Genomic DNA, 22,436 nt, shown 5'->3' with positions numbered 1-22,436 from the left:
TGCCTTCAGCGGTTACAAAACTACAACTCCCAGCATGCCTGGACAGCCGTTGGCTGTCCGGGCTTGCTGGGAGTTGTAGTTTTGCAACAGCTGGAGGCATCCTGATTGGAAAACACTACATTAAACACACTCATTTTCTGTGGGTCAGGCTGATGATCACATGACCCAGTTACAGTAATAAAATGCAATGAAGCACCGCTTGTCTGGGCATGCTGGAGGTTGTAGTTTTGCAACGTCTGGAGATACACTGATTGGCAAACAGCGGTCTAGTTTTCTGCAGTGGACAGACCAGACATGGTGGGGACTTAGGAAGGTGCAGTGATGAGACAACGCGGGTCCCGTGAGCATCGTGTATATTAGTGCATCAGATGTAACAGAAAGGACCAATACATTCACTAATACGTCACAGAAACGGACGACACACAGTGCCAGACATCCAGCGACCAACACGGAACCACAAGACACGTTCCTGTGAAGTAAGGCTCAAGGCCGGAGCCCCTCGAAGAGGTCCGGGCCCCTCGAAGTGACAAACATATTGCTGATAGGAGAGTTCTAGAGCAGGTTCTGGGCTGTCCCTCCATCCATGTCCTCCTCCACCCTGAGCTCTCTGGATGACTATAGACGAGGTCTCTGTAGTGATGGTCCTGAGCCCAGGAGCTGACACTCACCGGTCCTCGAGACCGGTTCAGTTGTAGAAGACCTCGTCCTCGGAGAGCGAGCTGCTGTCCACATAATGGAGCGAGCTGTTGAGTCGGGGTTTGCAGGTCCCAGGGGCACCCTCACCCTCCGCCAGAACCGCCGCTTTGGAGTTGTCCGAGCTACTGCTCCTCCCGTCATTCAGTAAGGGGCCGGGGAATAGGGACTGGTGGGATCGGGGCCCGCTCATGTCCCACTGCTCCACTGGCAGCACTTGGTGTGAAGCCGCAGCCAGCGACACGGCAGAGGAATAGGAGAGGCCGGGGAGGCTGCCCCCCAGGTCCGAGCCGCAGGCCCCCTGTGCGTAGCTCAGCAGCCGACTCTGCAGGTAGAGACTCTCCAGATCTGCAAGAAAAAGAGGCCATGAAAACAGGGACAAGAAGAGAGACTGAGACTCATAGGTCAAATATAGGGGGACGGGGCAAAGGGTCCTTCACCTCTGTCACCTCCAGAGCTGCACTCACTATTCTGCTGTTACATCATGTCTTATCCTCCAGAGCTGCACTCACTATTCTGCTGTTATATCATGTCTCATCCTCCAGAGCTGCACTCACTATTCTGCTGTTACATCATGTCTTATCCTCCAGAGCTGCACTCACTATTCTGCTGTTACATCATGTCTTATCCTCCAGAGCTGCACTCACTATTCTGCTGTTACATCATGTCTTATCCTCCAGCCACCTCCAGAGGTGCAGTCACTATTCTGCTGTCACATCATGTCTAATGCTCCAGTCACAATCAGAGCTGCATCCACAGTTTCTTTTGTAATATCTTGTCCTGTGCTCCAGTCACCCCCACAGCTGCACTCACTATTCTGCTGTTACATCATGTCTTATCCTCCGGTCACCTCCAGAGCTGCACTCACTATTCTGCTGTGATGTCACCATCAATAAAAGAAATTCCTGCAAAACGAACAGAATACCAGCAGAATTGTGATCGCAGCTCTGAAGTGACAGGAACGTGTGTGTGACCTTCGCCTCCTCCTTCACAGGACCAGTCCCTCCAGTATAACCCAGTGCCTGCTATGAACCCCCCCAGTCCAGACCCCTCTTATCAGGTGAGCAGCTGGGGGGACATGTCCCGATTTATAAGGTGACCCACATAACGCAGCCGGCGCTCGTCGTCCCATGAACTGGGTCGGATCCATTAATCAACACTGCGGCCCCAGAAATAGCAGCCGGTAACCAGGAGGAGGGAGAGAGTCGGGGCCCCGGGGAGATCCGCACGGCAGATGGGGCCCAACATTAACCTCTGCACTGGGAGTCACCTCAGTACTGATCATGTACTGTACACAGCTGTGATGGTTGTTACAATGTATCAGCGCAGGTTCACACGGCAGAATTTCAGGGGGCATTCTGCAGGGAGCAGACACCGAAATTGCAGACACCGAAATCTGTAATCCCTCTGGCCAAAATAATAGCGGCAGAATCGCGCAGAAAACAACGGGAGGCTGCTGCCTGCCGAAATAATCCTGAGCGGAATTTCGTTGAGGAAGCAGAGGGAATGAATTTTGTGCTGCACTCAGGACTTCCTGCTGCCAGTCTAAAGCTTCACAGCAGTGTTTCTCGACCAGGATGCCTCCAGCTGTTGCAAAACTACAACTCCCAGCAGGCCGGGACAACCGTTGGCTGTCCGGACATGCTGGGAGTTGTAGTTTTGCAACAGCTGGAGCCACCCTGGTTGGGAAACACTGTTGGCTATTATGAGGCAGGGGTCCTGCCCCAATAGCAATGATGACTTTTCTTATGGAACTCACCTTGAAGCTGTCGAACCTCTTGGGAGCCGAGCCCATAATGCATCTCTTCATCATCCAAGGAGGACCAGGCGCTGAGGGTGGCTTCAGTGATGGCGAACTGCTCTGCGACCCCTGAGGAGAAGACAACATGGGGTGTCAGATCAAGAAGTGGCGGACAATGGGGGGGGGGGGGTTCTGCTAACTTATGGATCACATGGTGTTCGATCACCTCTAGTGTAGAGGACGAACCGTACAATAAAGGGCCATCGAGGCGCAGGAACCCCCCCCCCCACCTCACCTGCAGCGAACCGTGCTTCCTTTAGCTCGTCCGTCAGGTCCGAGTAGTGTTCCTCATCGGTCAGGGAGGGGTCCCAACCAGATTGGGGGGCGCTCCAGCCTTTCCACTCAATCAGATGGGCTACGCGGCCGCGGGCCATGGCGGTGGGCTTGGTAATGTGGTCTTTAATGGTTTGTACCAGACCTAGAAATAGAGACAGAGGTGACAGGTCATACAGGATTGGGGGAATAAGAAAGAGCGGGGGCCCCAACTGACACCTGCGGGGCCCCCTGCTCAGTGCTGCCCCTGAGTAATACAATCATTGAGGGTCTGGGGGAGGGTGATCTATTTTATATGTTATCTGCACATCGACTGAACTCTACCTGGAATTGTCCTCGTGAATGTTCTCAGAAGGGTCGGATCCGTGCGGTTACCACGGAAACGCTCATCACGCTAATCTGAAGATCGGAATAATTACTGAACCGCCAGAACCTGAACCTCCGGCGCGTCGACGACACAACAAGACCGGAGCGGGGTTGGGTGGGGGGGGGGGGGGGGGGGGGGGTTCATACAGGGACGTGAAGGGGAGCAAAGATGGTGCCTAAATGGTTAAATCTACGAGCACATATTTAAGCACGTAATTTGGGTCGTATGGGGGGAGATTTATCAAAACCTGTGCAGAGAAAAGTGAGAAAATCTGATCGCTGCTTTCATTTATAAAAAGACCTCTGGAAAATGAAAGCAGCGATCTGATTGGTTGCTATGGGCAACTGGGCAATTTTTCCTCTGCACAGTTCCTGATAAATCTCCCCCTACATGTCCGGGATGTTGCTGCTTTTTTGGACTATAGCTTTTAATACGGCCCCCAAAAAATGGTCAAACTATGTCCTAAACAAAAAAAAAACGCAATATTTTTCGCCCCCAAAAATGTCCCAGGATCAAAAATCATCTGTAAGAAACCTCTGAGGGTTACAGATATTTGTCGCTTAAAAAAATATAAACATTTTCTTGTTTTGATCCTACCCTCTCCCTGTCCTGGCTATGGTCCTTTCTGCTCCTGTTTAGTGATTATTATCAGATGCTCACTGCTTAGATCAGGGCTGCTTTTGTGATGTAAACCTTTTCTTGTTGTATGCCCCCCCTTTCATTTAGTTATCATTACGATCAGCAGTAGATCATTGCTTAGACCAGGGCTACTTTTGTGATGTAAACCTCTATCTCTATCTCACTATAGTCAGCATCATAATTAGCATGTCATTGCTAAGACCAGGGATGCTTTTGTGATACAAGTCCTTCTTTGCTATGATCCTGTTGACATTCTGCTCACAGTGCATCGATAACTACCCCCCCCCCCCAACATACCAACTATAGTATGTACTGTAAATCAACCCCCAGTGCAGAGCAGCCTGTTCAGTCAAGAGCATTTTCCCCAGGTCTATGTGATGGCATAACAGAGAGAAGTAGGTGTTGTGCCATGATTGGCCAGACAAGTAAGGGAAGGAAGTTTAGGTGTGAGTTCTCCTGGCAAACAGCCCAGCTCTGAAATGGAGAGAATGAGACATAGCTGTGCACCATGGAGGGGACTCTCACCTTGTCACCGCTGCAGTGTACGCTACTCACCAATTAGAGAAGAGGTCGCCAGCTCTGTGATCTCATAGCTCACCGAATTCGCCTTGGATTCGCACATGAAGCCATTAGGTGTCTTAAAACATTTCTATACGGGGAAAAGACAAGAGGCAGATTATACGTGGAAGAGCCCGATCATCTACAGCTCCTCCAAATACCACCAGGACTTACCTTCCCCAGCACGTCCTCCTCCTCCTCCTCCTCCTCATCCTCTTCGGGGCTGTCGGTGGGAGCAGTGCCCTCTGCTGGTGGTGGTATTTCTGCGGATACCACTGGGGGGCCACTCGGCTTTGTGTTATTGTTGGAGAATTGGAATTCTTTGTTTCCGCTGAAGAAAAGCTCTGAAAAATAAGAGAAGATGGAGGATACTGAGATGAGGACGAAGAGCAAAAAAAAAAAAAAACATGGAGGACAACAGCTGCAGTACCAGAGGAAACCATCGGGTGTCACTGCAGCTATGGGTCAGACAACTGCATCTTGCAATATGTTCATTGGTCAGGAATGTACATTGGTCCCACCAGCTATTGCAAAACTACAACTCCGTTGGCTGTCCGGGCATGCTGGGAGTTGTAGTTTTGCAGCAGCTGGAGGGCCACAGGTTGGGGAACCCTGACCTAGACTGTGCAGACCTATCATATGCTGCACTAATTTATAACATACTAACTTATTCCAAACTATATTATTATAATATTCTGAAATATAACAATATTATAGACTGTGCTAATAGTGCATTGTATTATATGCTGCACTATTATATTAGATGTTGTCATATTGATCGTCCTGGCAGCAGATTATTCAATGTTAGATTGTATATATATATTTATATGTCTCGGAGTCGGGGTCGCTCAGGTCTCTATTATATTATATTGTATATATTTATATGTCTCGGAGTCGGGGTCGCTCAGGTCTCTATTATATTATATTGTATATATATATTTATATGTCTCGGAGTCGGGGTCGCTCAGGTCTCTATTATATTATATTGTATATATTTATATGTCTCGGAGTCGGGGTCGCTCAGGTCTCTATTATATTATATTGTATATATATATTTATATGTCTCGGAGTCGGGGTCGCTCAGGTCTCTATTATATTATATTGTATATATTTATATGTCTCGGAGTCGGGGTCGCTCAGGTCTCTATTATATTATATTGTATATATTTATATGTCTCGGAGTCGGGGTCGCTCAGGTCTCTATTATATTATATTGTATATATATATATTTATGTCTCGGAGTCGGGGTCGCTCAGGTCTCTATTATATTATATTGTATATATTTATATATCTCGGAGTCGGGGTCGCTCAGGTCTCTATTATATTATATTATATATATTTATATATCTCGGAGTCGGGGTCGCTCAGGTCTCTATTACATTATATATATTTATATATCTCGGAGTCGGGGTCGCTCAGGTCTCTATTATATTATATTGTATATATATATTTATATGTCTCGGAGTCGGGGTCGCTCAGGTCTCTATTATATTATATTGTATATATTTATATATCTCGGAGTCGGGGTCGCTCAGGTCTCTATTATATTATATTATATTGTATATATTTATATGTCTCGGAGTCGGGATCGCTCAGGTCTCTATTATATTATATATATTTATATGTCTCGGAGTCGGGGTCGCTCAGGTCTCTATTATATTATATTGTATATATTTATATATCTCGGAGTCGGGGTCGCTCAGGTCTCTATTATATTATATTATATTGTATATATTTATATGTCTCGGAGTCGGGATCGCTCAGGTCTCTATTATATTATATATATTTATATATCTCGGAGTCGGGGTCGCTCAGGTCTCTATTATATTATATTGTGTATATATATATATCTCGGGGTCGCTCAGGTCTCTATTATATTATATTGTGTATATATATATATCTCGGAGTCGGGGTCGCTCAGGTCTCTATTATATTATATTGTATATATTTATATATCTCGGAGTCGGGGTCGCTCAGGTCTCTATTATATTATATTGTGTATATATATATATCTCGGGGTCGCTCAGGTCTCTATTATATTATATTGTGTATATATATATATCTCGGAGTCGGGGTCGCTCAGGTTTCTTTCGCTCTTGTGCACAGGAGGAGGAGGTGTCGGCGATGGAGGCCGAGGGTTTCCATGACAACACAGACACACATGATGCAGAAAAACATCAAATACACAAACAAGCTCATACGGCGAGACCCCCGCACACGTCATCAGGGGGCAATCACCCTGAGATAACCCTCACCATCCATCATACACAACATCCCCCATCATACATCATATAAACAATACATCACCCATCATATATTATATTATATAAACACTACATCACCCATCATATATTACATTATATAAACACTACATCACCCATCATATATTACATCATATAAACACTACATCACCCATCATATATTACATTATATATTATATAAACACTACATCACCCATCATATATTACATTATATATTATATAAACACTACATCACCCATCATATATTACATTATATATTATATAAACACTACATCACCCATCATATATTACATTATATATTATATAAACACTACATCACCCATCATATATTACATTATATAAACACTACATCACCCATCATATATTACATTATATATTATATAAACACTACATCACCCATCATATATTACATTATATATTATATAAACAATATATCACCCATCATATATTACATTATATATTATATAAACACTACATCACCCATCATATATTACATTATATATTATATAAACACTACATCACCCATCATATATTACATTATATATTATATAAACAGTACATCACCCATCATATATTACATTATATAAACACTAGATCACCCATCATATATTATATAAACAATACATCACCCATCATATATTATATTATATATTATATAAACACTACATCACCCATCATATATTACATTATATATTATATAAACACTACATCACCCATCATATATTACATTATATAAACACTAGATCACCCATCATATATTATATTATATAAACACTACATCACCCATCATATATTACATTATATAAACACTACATCACTCATCATATATTACATTATATAAACACTAGATCACCCATCATATATTACATTATATATTATATAAACACTACATCACCCATCATATATTACATTATATATTATATAAACACTACATCACCCATCATATATTACATTATATAAACAATACATCACCCATCATATATTATATTATATAAACAATACATCACCCATCATATATTATATTATATAAACACTACATCACCCATCATATATTACATTATATATTATATAAACACTACATCACCCATCATATATTACATTATATATTATATAAACACTACATCACCCATTATATATTACATTATATAAACAATACATCACCCATCATATATTATATTATATAAACAATACATCACCCATCATATATTATATTATATAAACACTACATCACCCATCATATATTACATTATATATTATACAAACACTACATCACCCATCATATATTGCATTATATAAACACTACATCACCCATCATATATTACATTATATAAACACTACATCACCCATCATATATTACATTATATAAACACTACATCACCCATCATATAGTATATAAACAATACATCACCCATCATATATTATATAAACAATACATCACCCATCATATATTACATTATATATTATATAAACACTACATCACCCATCATATATTACATTATATATTATATAAACACTACATCACCCATCATATATTACATTATATATTATATAAACACTACATCACCCATCATATATTACATTATATATTATATAAACACTACATCACCCATCATATATTACATTATATAAACACTACATCACCCATCATATATTACATTATATAAACACTACATCACCCATCATATAGTATATAAACAATACATCACCCATCATATATTATATAAACAATACATCACCCATCATATATTACATTATATATTATATAAACACTACATCACCCATCATATATTACATATAGTAACATAGTAACATTACAATGCACTGTATAATATATTACACCCATCATAAACCACTGTATAATATATTACACCCATCATATATCACACTGTATAATATATTACACCCATCATAAACCACTGTATAATATATTACACCCATCATACACCACACTGTATAATATTACACCCATCATACACCGCACTGTATAATATATTACACCCATCATATACCACACTGTATAATATATTACACCCATCATATATCACACTGTATAACATATTACACCCATCATATATCACACTGTATAATATATTACACCCATCATATATCACACTGTATAATATATTACACCCATCATATATCACACTGTATAATATATTACACCCATCATATTCCACACTGTATAATATATTACACCCGTCATACATCACACTATATAATATATTACACCCGTCATATATCACACTGTATAATATATTACACCCGTCATATACCACACTGTATAATATATTACACCCATCATACATCACACTGTATAATATATTACACCCTTCATATACCACACTGTATAATATATTACACCCGTCATATACCACACTGTATAATATATTACACCCATCATACACCACTCTATATAATATATTACACCCATCATACATCACACTATATAATATATTACACCCATCATACACCACTCTATATAATATATTACACCTATCATATATCACACTGTATAATATATTACACCCTTCATATACCACACTGTATAATATATTACACCCATCATATACCACTCTATATAATATATTACACCCATCATATACCACTCTATATAATATATTACACCCATCATAAACCACTGTATAATATATTACACCCATCATATACCACACTGTATAATATATTACACCCATCATACACCACACTGTATAATATATTACACCCATCATATATCACACTGTATAATATATTACACCCATCATATACCACTCTATATAATATATTACACCCATCATACATCACACTGTATAATATATTACACCCATCATATATCACACTGTATAATATATTACACCCATCATATATCACACTGTATAATATATTACACCCATCATACATCACACTGTATAATATATTACACCCATCATACATCACACTGTATAATATATTACACCCATCATATACCACACTGTATAATATATTACACCCATCATATACCACACTGTATAATATATTACACCCATCATACATCACACTGTATAATATATTACACCCATCATACACACTATATAATATATTACACCCATCAAACATCACACTGTATAATACTGTATATTACAACCATCATACATCACACTGTATAATACTCTATATTACATCCATCATACATCACACTGTATAATATATTACATCCATCATACATCACACTGTATAATACTGTATATTACATCCATCATACATCACACTGTATAATATATTACATCCATCATACATCACACTGTATAATATATTACACCCATCATATATCACACTGTATAATATATTACACCCATCATATATCACACTGTATAATATATTACACCCATCATACATCACACTGTATAATATATTACACCCATCATACATCACACTATATAATATATTACACCCATCATACACCACTCTATATAATATATTACACCTATCATATATCACACTGTATAATATATTACACCCTTCATATACCACACTGTATAATATATTACACCCTTCATATACCACACTGTATAATATATTACACCCATCATATACCACTCTATATAATATATTACACCCATCATATACCACTCTATATAATATATTACACCCATCATAAACCACTGTATAATATATTACACCCATCATATATCACACTGTATAATATATTACACCCATCATATACCACACTGTATAATATATTACACCCATCATACACCACACTGTATAATATATTACACCCATCATATATCACACTGTATAATATATTACACCCATCATATACCACTCTATATAATATATTACACCCATCATACATCACACTGTATAATATATTACACCCATCATATATCACACTGTATAATATATTACACCCATCATATATCACACTGTATAATATATTACACCCATCATACATCACACTGTATAATATATTACACCCATCATACATCACACTGTATAATATATTACACCCATCATATACCACACTGTATAATATATTACACCCATCATATACCACACTGTATAATATATTACACCCATCATACATCACACTGTATAATATATTACACCCATCATACATCACACTGTATAATATATTACACCCATCATACACACTATATAATATATTACACCCATCATACATCACACTGTATAATATATTACACCCATCATATACCACACTGTATAATATATTACACCCATCATATACCACACTGTATAATATATTACACCCATCATACATCACACTGTATAATATATTACACCCATCATACACACTATATAATATATTACACCCATCAAACATCACACTGTATAATACTGTATATTACAACCATCATACATCACACTGTATAATACTCTATATTACATCCATCATACATCACACTGTATAATATATTACATCCATCATACATCACACTGTATAATACTGTATATTACATCCATCATACATCACACTGTATAATATATTACATCCATCATACATCACACTGTATAATATATTACACCCATCATATATCACACTGTATAATATATTACACCCATCATATATCACACTGTATAATATATTACACCCATCATACATCACACTGTATAATATATTACACCCATCATATACCACACTGTATAATATATTACACCCATCATACATCACACTGTATAATATATTACACCCATCATACATCACACTGTATAATATATTACACCCATCATATATCACACTGTATAATATATTACACCCATCATATACCACACTGTATAATATATTACACCCATCATACATCACACTGTATAATATATTACACCCATCATATACCACACTGTATAATATATTACACCCATCATATACCACACTGTATAATATATTACACCCATCATAAACCACTGTATAATATATTACACCCATCATACACCACACTGTATAATATTACACCGATCATACACCGCACTGTATAATATATTACACCCATCATATACCACACTGTATAATATATTACACCCATCATATATCACACTGTATAATATATTACACCCATCATATATCACACTGTATAATATATTACACCCATCATATTCCACACTGTATAATATATTACACCCGTCATATACCACACTGTATAATATATTACACCCATCATACATCACACTGTATAATATATTACACCCTTCATATACCACACTGTATAATATATTACACCCATCATATATCACACTGTATAATATATTACACCCGTCATACATCACACTGTATAATATATTACACCCATCATACATCACATTGTATAATATATTACACCCGTCATACATCACACTATATAATATATTACACCCATCATACACCACTCTATATAATATATTACACCCATCATATATCACACTGTATAATATATTACACCCTTCATATACCACACTGTATAATATATTACACCCATCATATACCACTCTATATAATATATTACACCCATCATATACCACTCTATATAATATATTACACCCATCATAAACCACTGTATAATATATTACACCCATCATATATCACACTGTATAATATATTACACCCATCATATACCACACTGTATAATATATTACACCCATCATACACCACACTGTATAATATATTACACCCATCATATATCACACTGTATAATATATTACACCCATCATATACCACTCTATATAATATATTACACCCATCATACATCACACTGTATAATATATTACACCCATCATATACCACTCTATATAATATATTACACCCATCATATATCACACTGTATAATATATTACACCCATCATATATCACACTGTATAATATATTACACCCATCATACATCACACTGTATAATATATTACACCCATCATATATCACACTGTATAATATATTACACCCATCATATATCACACTGTATAATATATTACACCCATCATATACCACACTGTATAATATATTACACCCATCATACACACTATATAATATATTACACCCATCATACATCACACTGTATAATATATTACACCCATCATATACCACACTGTATAATATATTACACCCATCATATACCACACTGTATAATATATTACACCCATCATACTGTATAATATATTACACCCATCATACACACTATATAATATATTACACCCATCAAACATCACACTGTATAATACTGTATATTACAACCATCATACATCACACTGTATAATACTCTATATTACATCCATCATACATCACACTGTATAATATATTACATCCATCATACATCACACTGTATAATACTGTATATTACATCCATCATACATCACACTGTATAATATATTACATCCATCATACATCACACTGTATAATATATTACACCCATCATATACCACACTGTATAATATATTACACCCATCATATATCACACTGTATAATATATTACACCCATCATATATCACACTGTATAATATATTACACCCATCATACATCACACTGTATAATATATTACACCCATCATATACCACACTGTATAATATATTACACCCATCATACATCACACTGTATAATATATTACACCCATCATATATCACACTGTATAATATTACACCCATCATACACCACACTGTATAATATATTACACCCATCATACATCACACTGTATAATATATTACACCCATCATACTGTATAATATATTACACCCATCATACATCACACTGTATAATATATTACACCCATCATACATCACACTGTATAATATATTACACCCATCATACATCACACTGTATAATATATTACACCCATCATATATCACACTGTATAATATATTACACCCATCATACATCACACTGTATAATATATTACACCCATCATATACCACACTGTATAATATATTACACCCATCATACATCACACTGTATAATATATTACACCCATCATACATCACACTGTATAATATATTACACCCATCATACATCACACTGTATAATATATTACACCCATCATATACCACACTGTATAATATATTACACCCATCATATACCACACTGTATAATATATTACACCCATCATATACCACACTGTATAATATATTACACCCATCATACATCACACTGTATAATATTACACCCATCATATATCACACTGTATAATATATTACACCCATCATATATCACACTGTATAATATATTACACCCATCATATATCACACTGTATAATATATTACACCCATCATATATCACACTGTATAATATATTACACCCATCATACACCACACTGTATAATATATTACACCCATCATATACCACACTGTATAATATTACACCCATCATATATCACACTGTATAATATATTACACCCATCATATATCACACTGTATAATATATTACACCCATCATATATCACACTGTATAATATATTACACCCATCATACATCACAATGTATAATATATTACACCCATCATACACCACACTGTATAATATATTACACCCATCATATACCACACTGTATAATATATTACACCCATCATACATCACACTGTATAATATATTACATCCATCATACACCACACTGTATAATATATTACACCCATCATATACCACACTGTACAATTTATTACATCCATCATACATCACACTGTATAATATATTACACCCATCATATACCACACTGTATAATATATTACATCCATCATACATCACACTGTATAATATATTACACCCATCATACTGTATAATATATTACACCCATCATATATCACCCTGTATAATATATTACACCCATCATATATCACCCTGTATAATATATTACACCCATCATATATCACACTGTATAATATATTACACCCATCATATATCACACTGTTTAATATATTACACCATCATATATCACACTGTATAATATATTACACCCATCATATATCACACTGTATAATATATTACACCCATCATATATCACACTGTATAATATATTACACCCATCATATATCACACTGTATAATATATTACACCCATCATACACCACACTGTATAATATATTACACCCATCATATATCACACTGTATAATATATTACACCCAGCATACATCACACTGTATAATATTACACCCATCATATATCACACTGTATAATATATTACACCCATCATATATCACACTGTATAATATATTACACCAATCATACATCACACTGTATAATATATTACACCCATCACTGTATAATATATTACACCCATCATATATCACACTGTATAATATATTACACCCATCATACATCACACTGTATAATATATTACACCCATCATACATCACACTGTATAATATATTACACCCATCATATATCACACTGTATAATATATTACACCAATCATACATCACACTGTATAATATATTACACCCATCACTGTATAATATATTACACCCATCATATATCACACTGTATAATATATTACACCAATCATACATCACACTGTATAATATATTACACCCATCACTGTATAATATATTACACCCATCATATATCACACTGTATAATATATTACACCCATCATACATCACACTGTATAATATATTACACCCATCATACATCACAATGTATAATATATTACACCCATCATACACCACACTGTATAATATATTACACCCATCATATATCACACTGTATAATATATTACACCCATCATACATCACACTGTATAATATATTACACCCATCATATATCACACTGTATAATATATTACACCCATCATACATCACACTGTATAATATATTACATCCATCATACACCACACTGTATAATATATTACACCCATCATATGCCACACTGTATAATATATTACATCCATCATATACCACACTGTATAATTTATTACATCCATCATACATCACACCCATCATATACCACACTGTATAATATATTACATCCATCATACATCACACTGTATAATATATTACACCCATCATACTGTATAATATATTACACCCATCATATATCACACTGTATAATATATTACACCCATCATATATCACACTGTATAATATATTACACCATCATATATCACACTGTATAATATATTACACCCATCATATATCACACTGTATAATATATTACACCCATCATATATCACACTGTATAATATATTACACCCATCATACACCACACTGTATAATATATTACACCCATCATATACCACACTGTATAATATATTACACCCATCATACATCACACTGTATAATATATTACATCCATCATATACCACACTGTATAATATATTACACCCATCATATGCCACACTGTATAATATATTATATCCATCATATACCACACTGTATAATTTATTACATCCATCATACATCACACTGTATAATATATTACACCCATCATACTGTATAATATATTACACCCATCATATATCACACTGTATAATATATTACACCCATCATATATCACACTGTATAATATATTACACCCATCATATATCACACTGTATAATATATTACACCATCATATATCACACTGTATAATATATTACACCCATCATATATCACACTGTATAATATATTACACCCATCATATATCACACTGTATAATATATTACACCCATCATATATCACACTGTATAATATATTACACCCATCATATATCACACTGTATAATATATTACACCCATCATATATCACACTGTATAATATATTACACCCAGCATACATCACACTGTATAATATTACACCCATCATATATCACACTGTATAATATATTACACCCATCATATATCACACTGTATAATATATTACACCCATCACTGTATAATATATTACACCCATCATATATCACACTGTATAATATATTACACCCATCATACATCACACTGTATAATATACTACACCCATCATACATCACACTGCATAATATATTACACCCAGCATACATCACACTGTATAATATATTACACCCATCATATATCACACTGTATAATATATTACACCCATCATACATCACACTGTATAATATATTACACCCAGCATACATCACACTGTATAATATATTACACCCAGCATACATCACACTGTATAATATATTACACCCATCATACATCACACTGTATAATATATTACACCCATCATATACCAAACTGTATAATATATTACACCCATCATACATCACACTGTATAATATATTACACCCATCATACACCACACTGTATAATATATTACACCCATCATACATCACACTGTATAATATATTACACCCATCATACACCACACTGTATAATATATTACATCCACCATACACCACACTGTATAATATATTACACCCATCATACACCACACTGTATAATATATTACACCCATCATACATCACACTGTATAATATATTACACCCATCATATACCACACTGTATAATATATTACACCCATCATATACCACACTGTATAATATATTACACCCATCATACACACTGTATAATATATTACACCCATCAAACATCACACTGTATAATATATTACACCCATCAAACATCACACTGTATAATATATTACACCCATCATACACCACACTGTATAATATATTACACCCATCATATACCACACTGTATAATTTATTACATCCATCATACATCACACTGTATAATATATTACACCCATCATATACCACACTGTATAATATATTACATCCATCATACATCACACTGTATAATATATTACACCCATCATACTGTATAATATATTACACCCATCATATATCACCCTGTATAATATATTACACCCATCATATATCACCCTGTATAATATATTACACCCATCATATATCACACTGTATAATATATTACACCCAGCATACATCACACTGTATAATATTACACCCATCATATATCACACTGTATAATATATTACACCCATCATATATCACACTGTATAATATATTACACCCATCACTGTATAATATATTACACCCATCATATATCACACTGTATAATATATTACACCAATCATACATCACACTGTATAATATATTACACCCATCACTGTATAATATATTACACCCATCATATATCACACTGTATAATATATTACACCCATCATACATCACACTGTATAATATACTACACCCATCATACATCACACTGCATAATATATTACACCCAGCATACATCACACTGTATAATATATTACACCCATCATATATCACACTGTATAATATATTACACCCATCATACATCACACTGTATAATATATTACACCCAGCATACATCACACTGTATAATATATTACATCCAGCATACATCACACTGTATAATATATTACACCCATCATACATCACACTGTATAATATATTACACCCATCATACATCACACTGTATAATATATTACACCCATCATATACCAAACTGTATAATATATTACACCCATCATACATCACACTGTATAATATATTACACCCATCATACACCACACTGTATAATATATTACACCCATCATACATCACACTGTATAATATATTACACCCATCATACACCACACTGTATAATATATTACACCCATCATACATCACACTGTATAATATATTACACCCATCATACACCACACTGTATAATATATTACACCCATCATACACCACACTGTATAATATATTACACCCATCATACATCACACTGTATAATATATTACACCCATCATATACCACACTGTATAATATATTACACCCATCATATACCACACTGTATAATATATTACACCCATCATACACACTGTATAATATATTACACCCATCAAACATCACACTGTATAATATATTACACCCATCATACACCACACTGTATAATATATTACACCCATCATATATCACACTGTATAATATATTACACCCATCATACATCACACTGTATAATATATTACACCCATCATACATCACACTGTATAATATATTACACCCATCATATACCACACTGTATAATATATTACATCCATCATACACCACACTGTATAATATATTACACCCATCATACTGTATGATATATTACACCCGTCATACACCACACTGTATAATATATTACACCCATCATACTGTATGATATATTACACCCGTCATATACCACACTGTATAATATATTACACCCGTCATACACCACACTGTATAATATATTACACCCGTCATACATCACACTGTATAATATATTACACCCGTCATATATCACACTGTATAATATATTACACCCGTCATACACCACACTGTATAATATATTACACCCTTCATATATCACACTGTATAATATATTACACCCATCATATATCACACTGTATAATATATTACACCCATCATATATCACACTGTATAATATATTACACCCATCATATATCACACTGTATAATATATTACACCCATCATACACCACACTGTATAATATATTACACCCTTCATATATCACACTGTATAATATATTACACCCTTCATATATCACACTGTATAATATATTACACCCTTCATATATCACACTGTATAATATATTACACCCTTCATATATCACACTGTATAATATATTACACCCATCAGAGGCATTTTCAAGTGATCTGATTGGTTGCTATGGGCAACTGGTCAACTTTTCCTCTGCTCAAGTTTTGATAAATCTTCCCCAATATGTATGTGTATATACTGTATGTATAATGTATGTATGTGTGTACCGGTATATACTGTATGTATGTGTGTATATTGTATGTATGTATGTGTACGTGTGTGTGTGTGTGTGTATATACTATGTATGTGTGTGTACATGTATGAGTGTATATATGTGTGTATATATATGTATGTGTGTATATACTGTATGTATGTGTGTATATACTGTATGTATGTATGTATGTGTGTATATACTGTATGTATGTATGTATGTGTGTATATACTGTATGTATGTGTGTATATACTGTATGTGTGTATGTATGTATATACTGTATGTATGTGTGTATATACTGTATGTATGTATGTATGTGTGTGTGTATATACTATGTATGTATGTGTGTATATACTATGTATGTGTGTGTATATACTGTATGTATGTGTGTATATGTATGTATGTGTGTGTATATACTTTTTGTATGTGTGTGTATATATATATATATGTGTATGTGTGTGTGTATGTGTATATATATATATATATATATATATATATATATGTACAGTGCTGAGCTATATATTATACACCACACTGTACCTCCCCTGAGATGCCCCCAAAACAACCCCTGATGCCCCCCATTCATTTGCCCTCTGCCCTGTTGGTGTTGGCCGGTATCCCTGATGGGTCAGCGTGTCACTAGTAATGTGGCGGCCATGATGTCTGACGGAATAAACCGCGCCATTGTGCACTGCCACATAAAAACCTCCGCTGATACATTCACACAGGATCAATGTCGCCATGGGAACAATATTATTAAAGTCATCGCCTGCAGGACGCCAAGAACATTCCGCAAACTACAGGGATCCGGATATAAGTATTCAACCCCCCAGAGCACCAAGAATCACGATAGAGAACTATGTATCTAATCCTATCATGTGTGATACCGTCTGCTGAGCTATGTATCTAATCCTATCATGTGTGATACTGTCTGCTGAGCTAGAGTATCTAATCCTATCATGTGTTATACCGTCTGCTGAGCTATGTATCTAATCCTATAATGTGTGATACTGTCTGCTGAGCTAGAGTATCTAATCCTATCGTGTGATACCGTCTGCTGAGCTAGAGTATCTAATCCTATCATGTGTGATACCGTCTGCTGAGCTTGAGTATCTAATCCTATCATATGTGATACCGTCTGCTGAGCCATGTATCTAATCTTATAATGTGTGATACTGTCTGCTGAGCTAGAGTATCTAATCTTATCATGTGTGATACTGTCTGCTGAGCCATTGTATCTAATCCTATCATATGTGATACCGTCTGGTGAGCTGGTGTATCTAATCCTATCATGTGTGATACTGTCTGCTGACCTACAGAATTTAATCCTATCATGTGTGATACCATCTGCTGATCTAGAGTATCTAATCCTATCACGTGTGATACTGTCTGCTGAGCTGCTGTATCTAGGCACATTATGTGTGATACTGTCTGCTGAGCTGGTGTATCTAAGCCTATCATGTGTGATACTGTGTGCTGAGCTGCTGTATCTAAGCCTATCATGTGTGATACTGTCTGCTGAGCTGCTGTATCTAGGCCCATTATGTGTGATACTGTCTGCTGAGCTGGTGTATCTAAGCCTATCATGTGTGATACTGTGTGCTGAGCTGCTGTATCTAAGCCTATCATGTGTGATACTGTCTGCTGAGCTGCTGTATCTAAACCTATCATGTGTGATACTGTCTGCTGAGCTGGTGTATCTAAGCCTATCCTGTGTGATACTGTCTGCGGAGCTGCTGTATCTAAGCTGTTACCAGTGTTAGGACCGTGGCCTCGTGCTGCTTCTATTGCTCGGATACAGGCTGATGTCTGGCGCTCCGGTTTGGTCCTCTTCTCCATCTCTGCCATCACACTGACCAGCAGCCGCCGCCGCCATCCGTCCGGTCACCATAGGGAGCGATGATTCACAGGATGTTTTGCGGTTTACTCCTAAAGACGCCATCGACTCCGGCACTCGAAACCGCAAACACCATCAGCAAAACAACAGCTGTCACTCAGAGGCCGGAACGTGGGAGGCGCTGCAGCTGCCATCAGAGCGCACGAGCGGACAGCGACAATTCTTAGGACTCCAATCACATCGCCCCCCAGGACTGTGAAAGAAATGTACCTGCAGTCCCATGTAACACCACAAATAACAGTGATAGATGTAGTGGATGTGACCTGCAGTCCTATGTAACACCACAGATAACACAGTGATAACTCTCTGAGTACAGATAATGTATAGATGTGACCTGCAGTCCTATGTAACACTACAGATAACACAGTGATAACTCTCTGAGTACAGTTAATGTAGTAGATGTGACCTGCAGTCCTATGTAACACCACAGATAACAGTGATAACTCTCTGAGTACAGATAATGTATAGATGTGACCTGCAGTCCTATGTAACACCACAGATAACAGTGATAACTCTCTGAGTACAGTTAATGTATAGATGTGACCTGCAGTCCTATGTAACACCACAGATAACACAGTGATAACTCTCTGAGTACAGATAATGTAGTGGATGTGACCTGCAGTCCTATGTAACACCACAGATAACAGTGATAACTCTCTGAGTACAGATAATGTATAGATGTGACCTGCAGTCCTATGTAACACCACAGATAACACAGTGATAACTCTCTGAGTACAGATAATGTAGTGGATGTGACCTGCAGTCCTATGTAACACCACAGATAACACAGTGATAACTCTCTGAGTACAGATAATGTATAGATGTGACCTGCAGTCCTATGTAACACCACAGATAACAGTGATTACTCTCTGAGTACAGATAATGTATAGATGTGACCTGCAGTCCTATGTAACACCACAGATAACACAGTGATAACTCTCTGAGTACAGATAATGTATAGATGTGACCTGCAGTCCTATGTAACACCACAGATAACAGTGATAACTCTCTGAGTACAGATAATGTATAGATGTGACCTGCAGTCCTATGTAACACCACAGATAACAGTGATAACTCTCTGAGTACAGATAATGTATAGATGTGACCTGCAGTCCTATGTAACACCACAGATAACACAGTGATAACTCTCTGAGTACAGATAATGTAGTAGATGTGACCTGCAGTCCTATGTAACACCACAGATAACAGTGATAACTCTCTGAGTACAGATAATGTATAGATGTGACCTGCAGTCCTATGTAACACCACAGATAACACAGTGATAACTCTCTGAGTACA

At 36.0% G+C, this 22,436-nt stretch overlaps 1 protein-coding gene across 1 annotated transcript; it reads right to left on the bottom strand.

Moving 5' to 3' along the window:
• Window positions 1-336: 336 nt before the first annotated feature.
• Window positions 337-21,293, bottom strand: FAM131C (family with sequence similarity 131 member C). The gene is made up of 6 exons (XM_056553263.1): window positions 20,995-21,293; window positions 4,506-4,675; window positions 4,329-4,422; window positions 2,730-2,912; window positions 2,453-2,563; window positions 337-1,041 (listed from the first exon to the last, which is right to left on the bottom strand). The coding sequence occupies exons 1-6, from the start codon at window positions 21,086-21,088 to the stop codon at window positions 686-688; spliced, it is 1,008 nt and encodes a 335-aa protein (XP_056409238.1). The 5' UTR covers window positions 21,089-21,293; the 3' UTR covers window positions 337-685.
• Window positions 21,294-22,436: the final 1,143 nt, after the last annotated feature.

The sequence above is a fragment of the Hyla sarda genome, unplaced genomic scaffold (assembly GCF_029499605.1).
Source record: "Hyla sarda isolate aHylSar1 unplaced genomic scaffold, aHylSar1.hap1 scaffold_2658, whole genome shotgun sequence".
In the NCBI taxonomy this organism is placed as follows: domain Eukaryota; kingdom Metazoa; phylum Chordata; class Amphibia; order Anura; family Hylidae; genus Hyla; species Hyla sarda.
The sequence above is the reverse complement of the archived record's forward strand: the minus strand, read 5'-3'. Positions and strand labels throughout refer to the sequence as shown.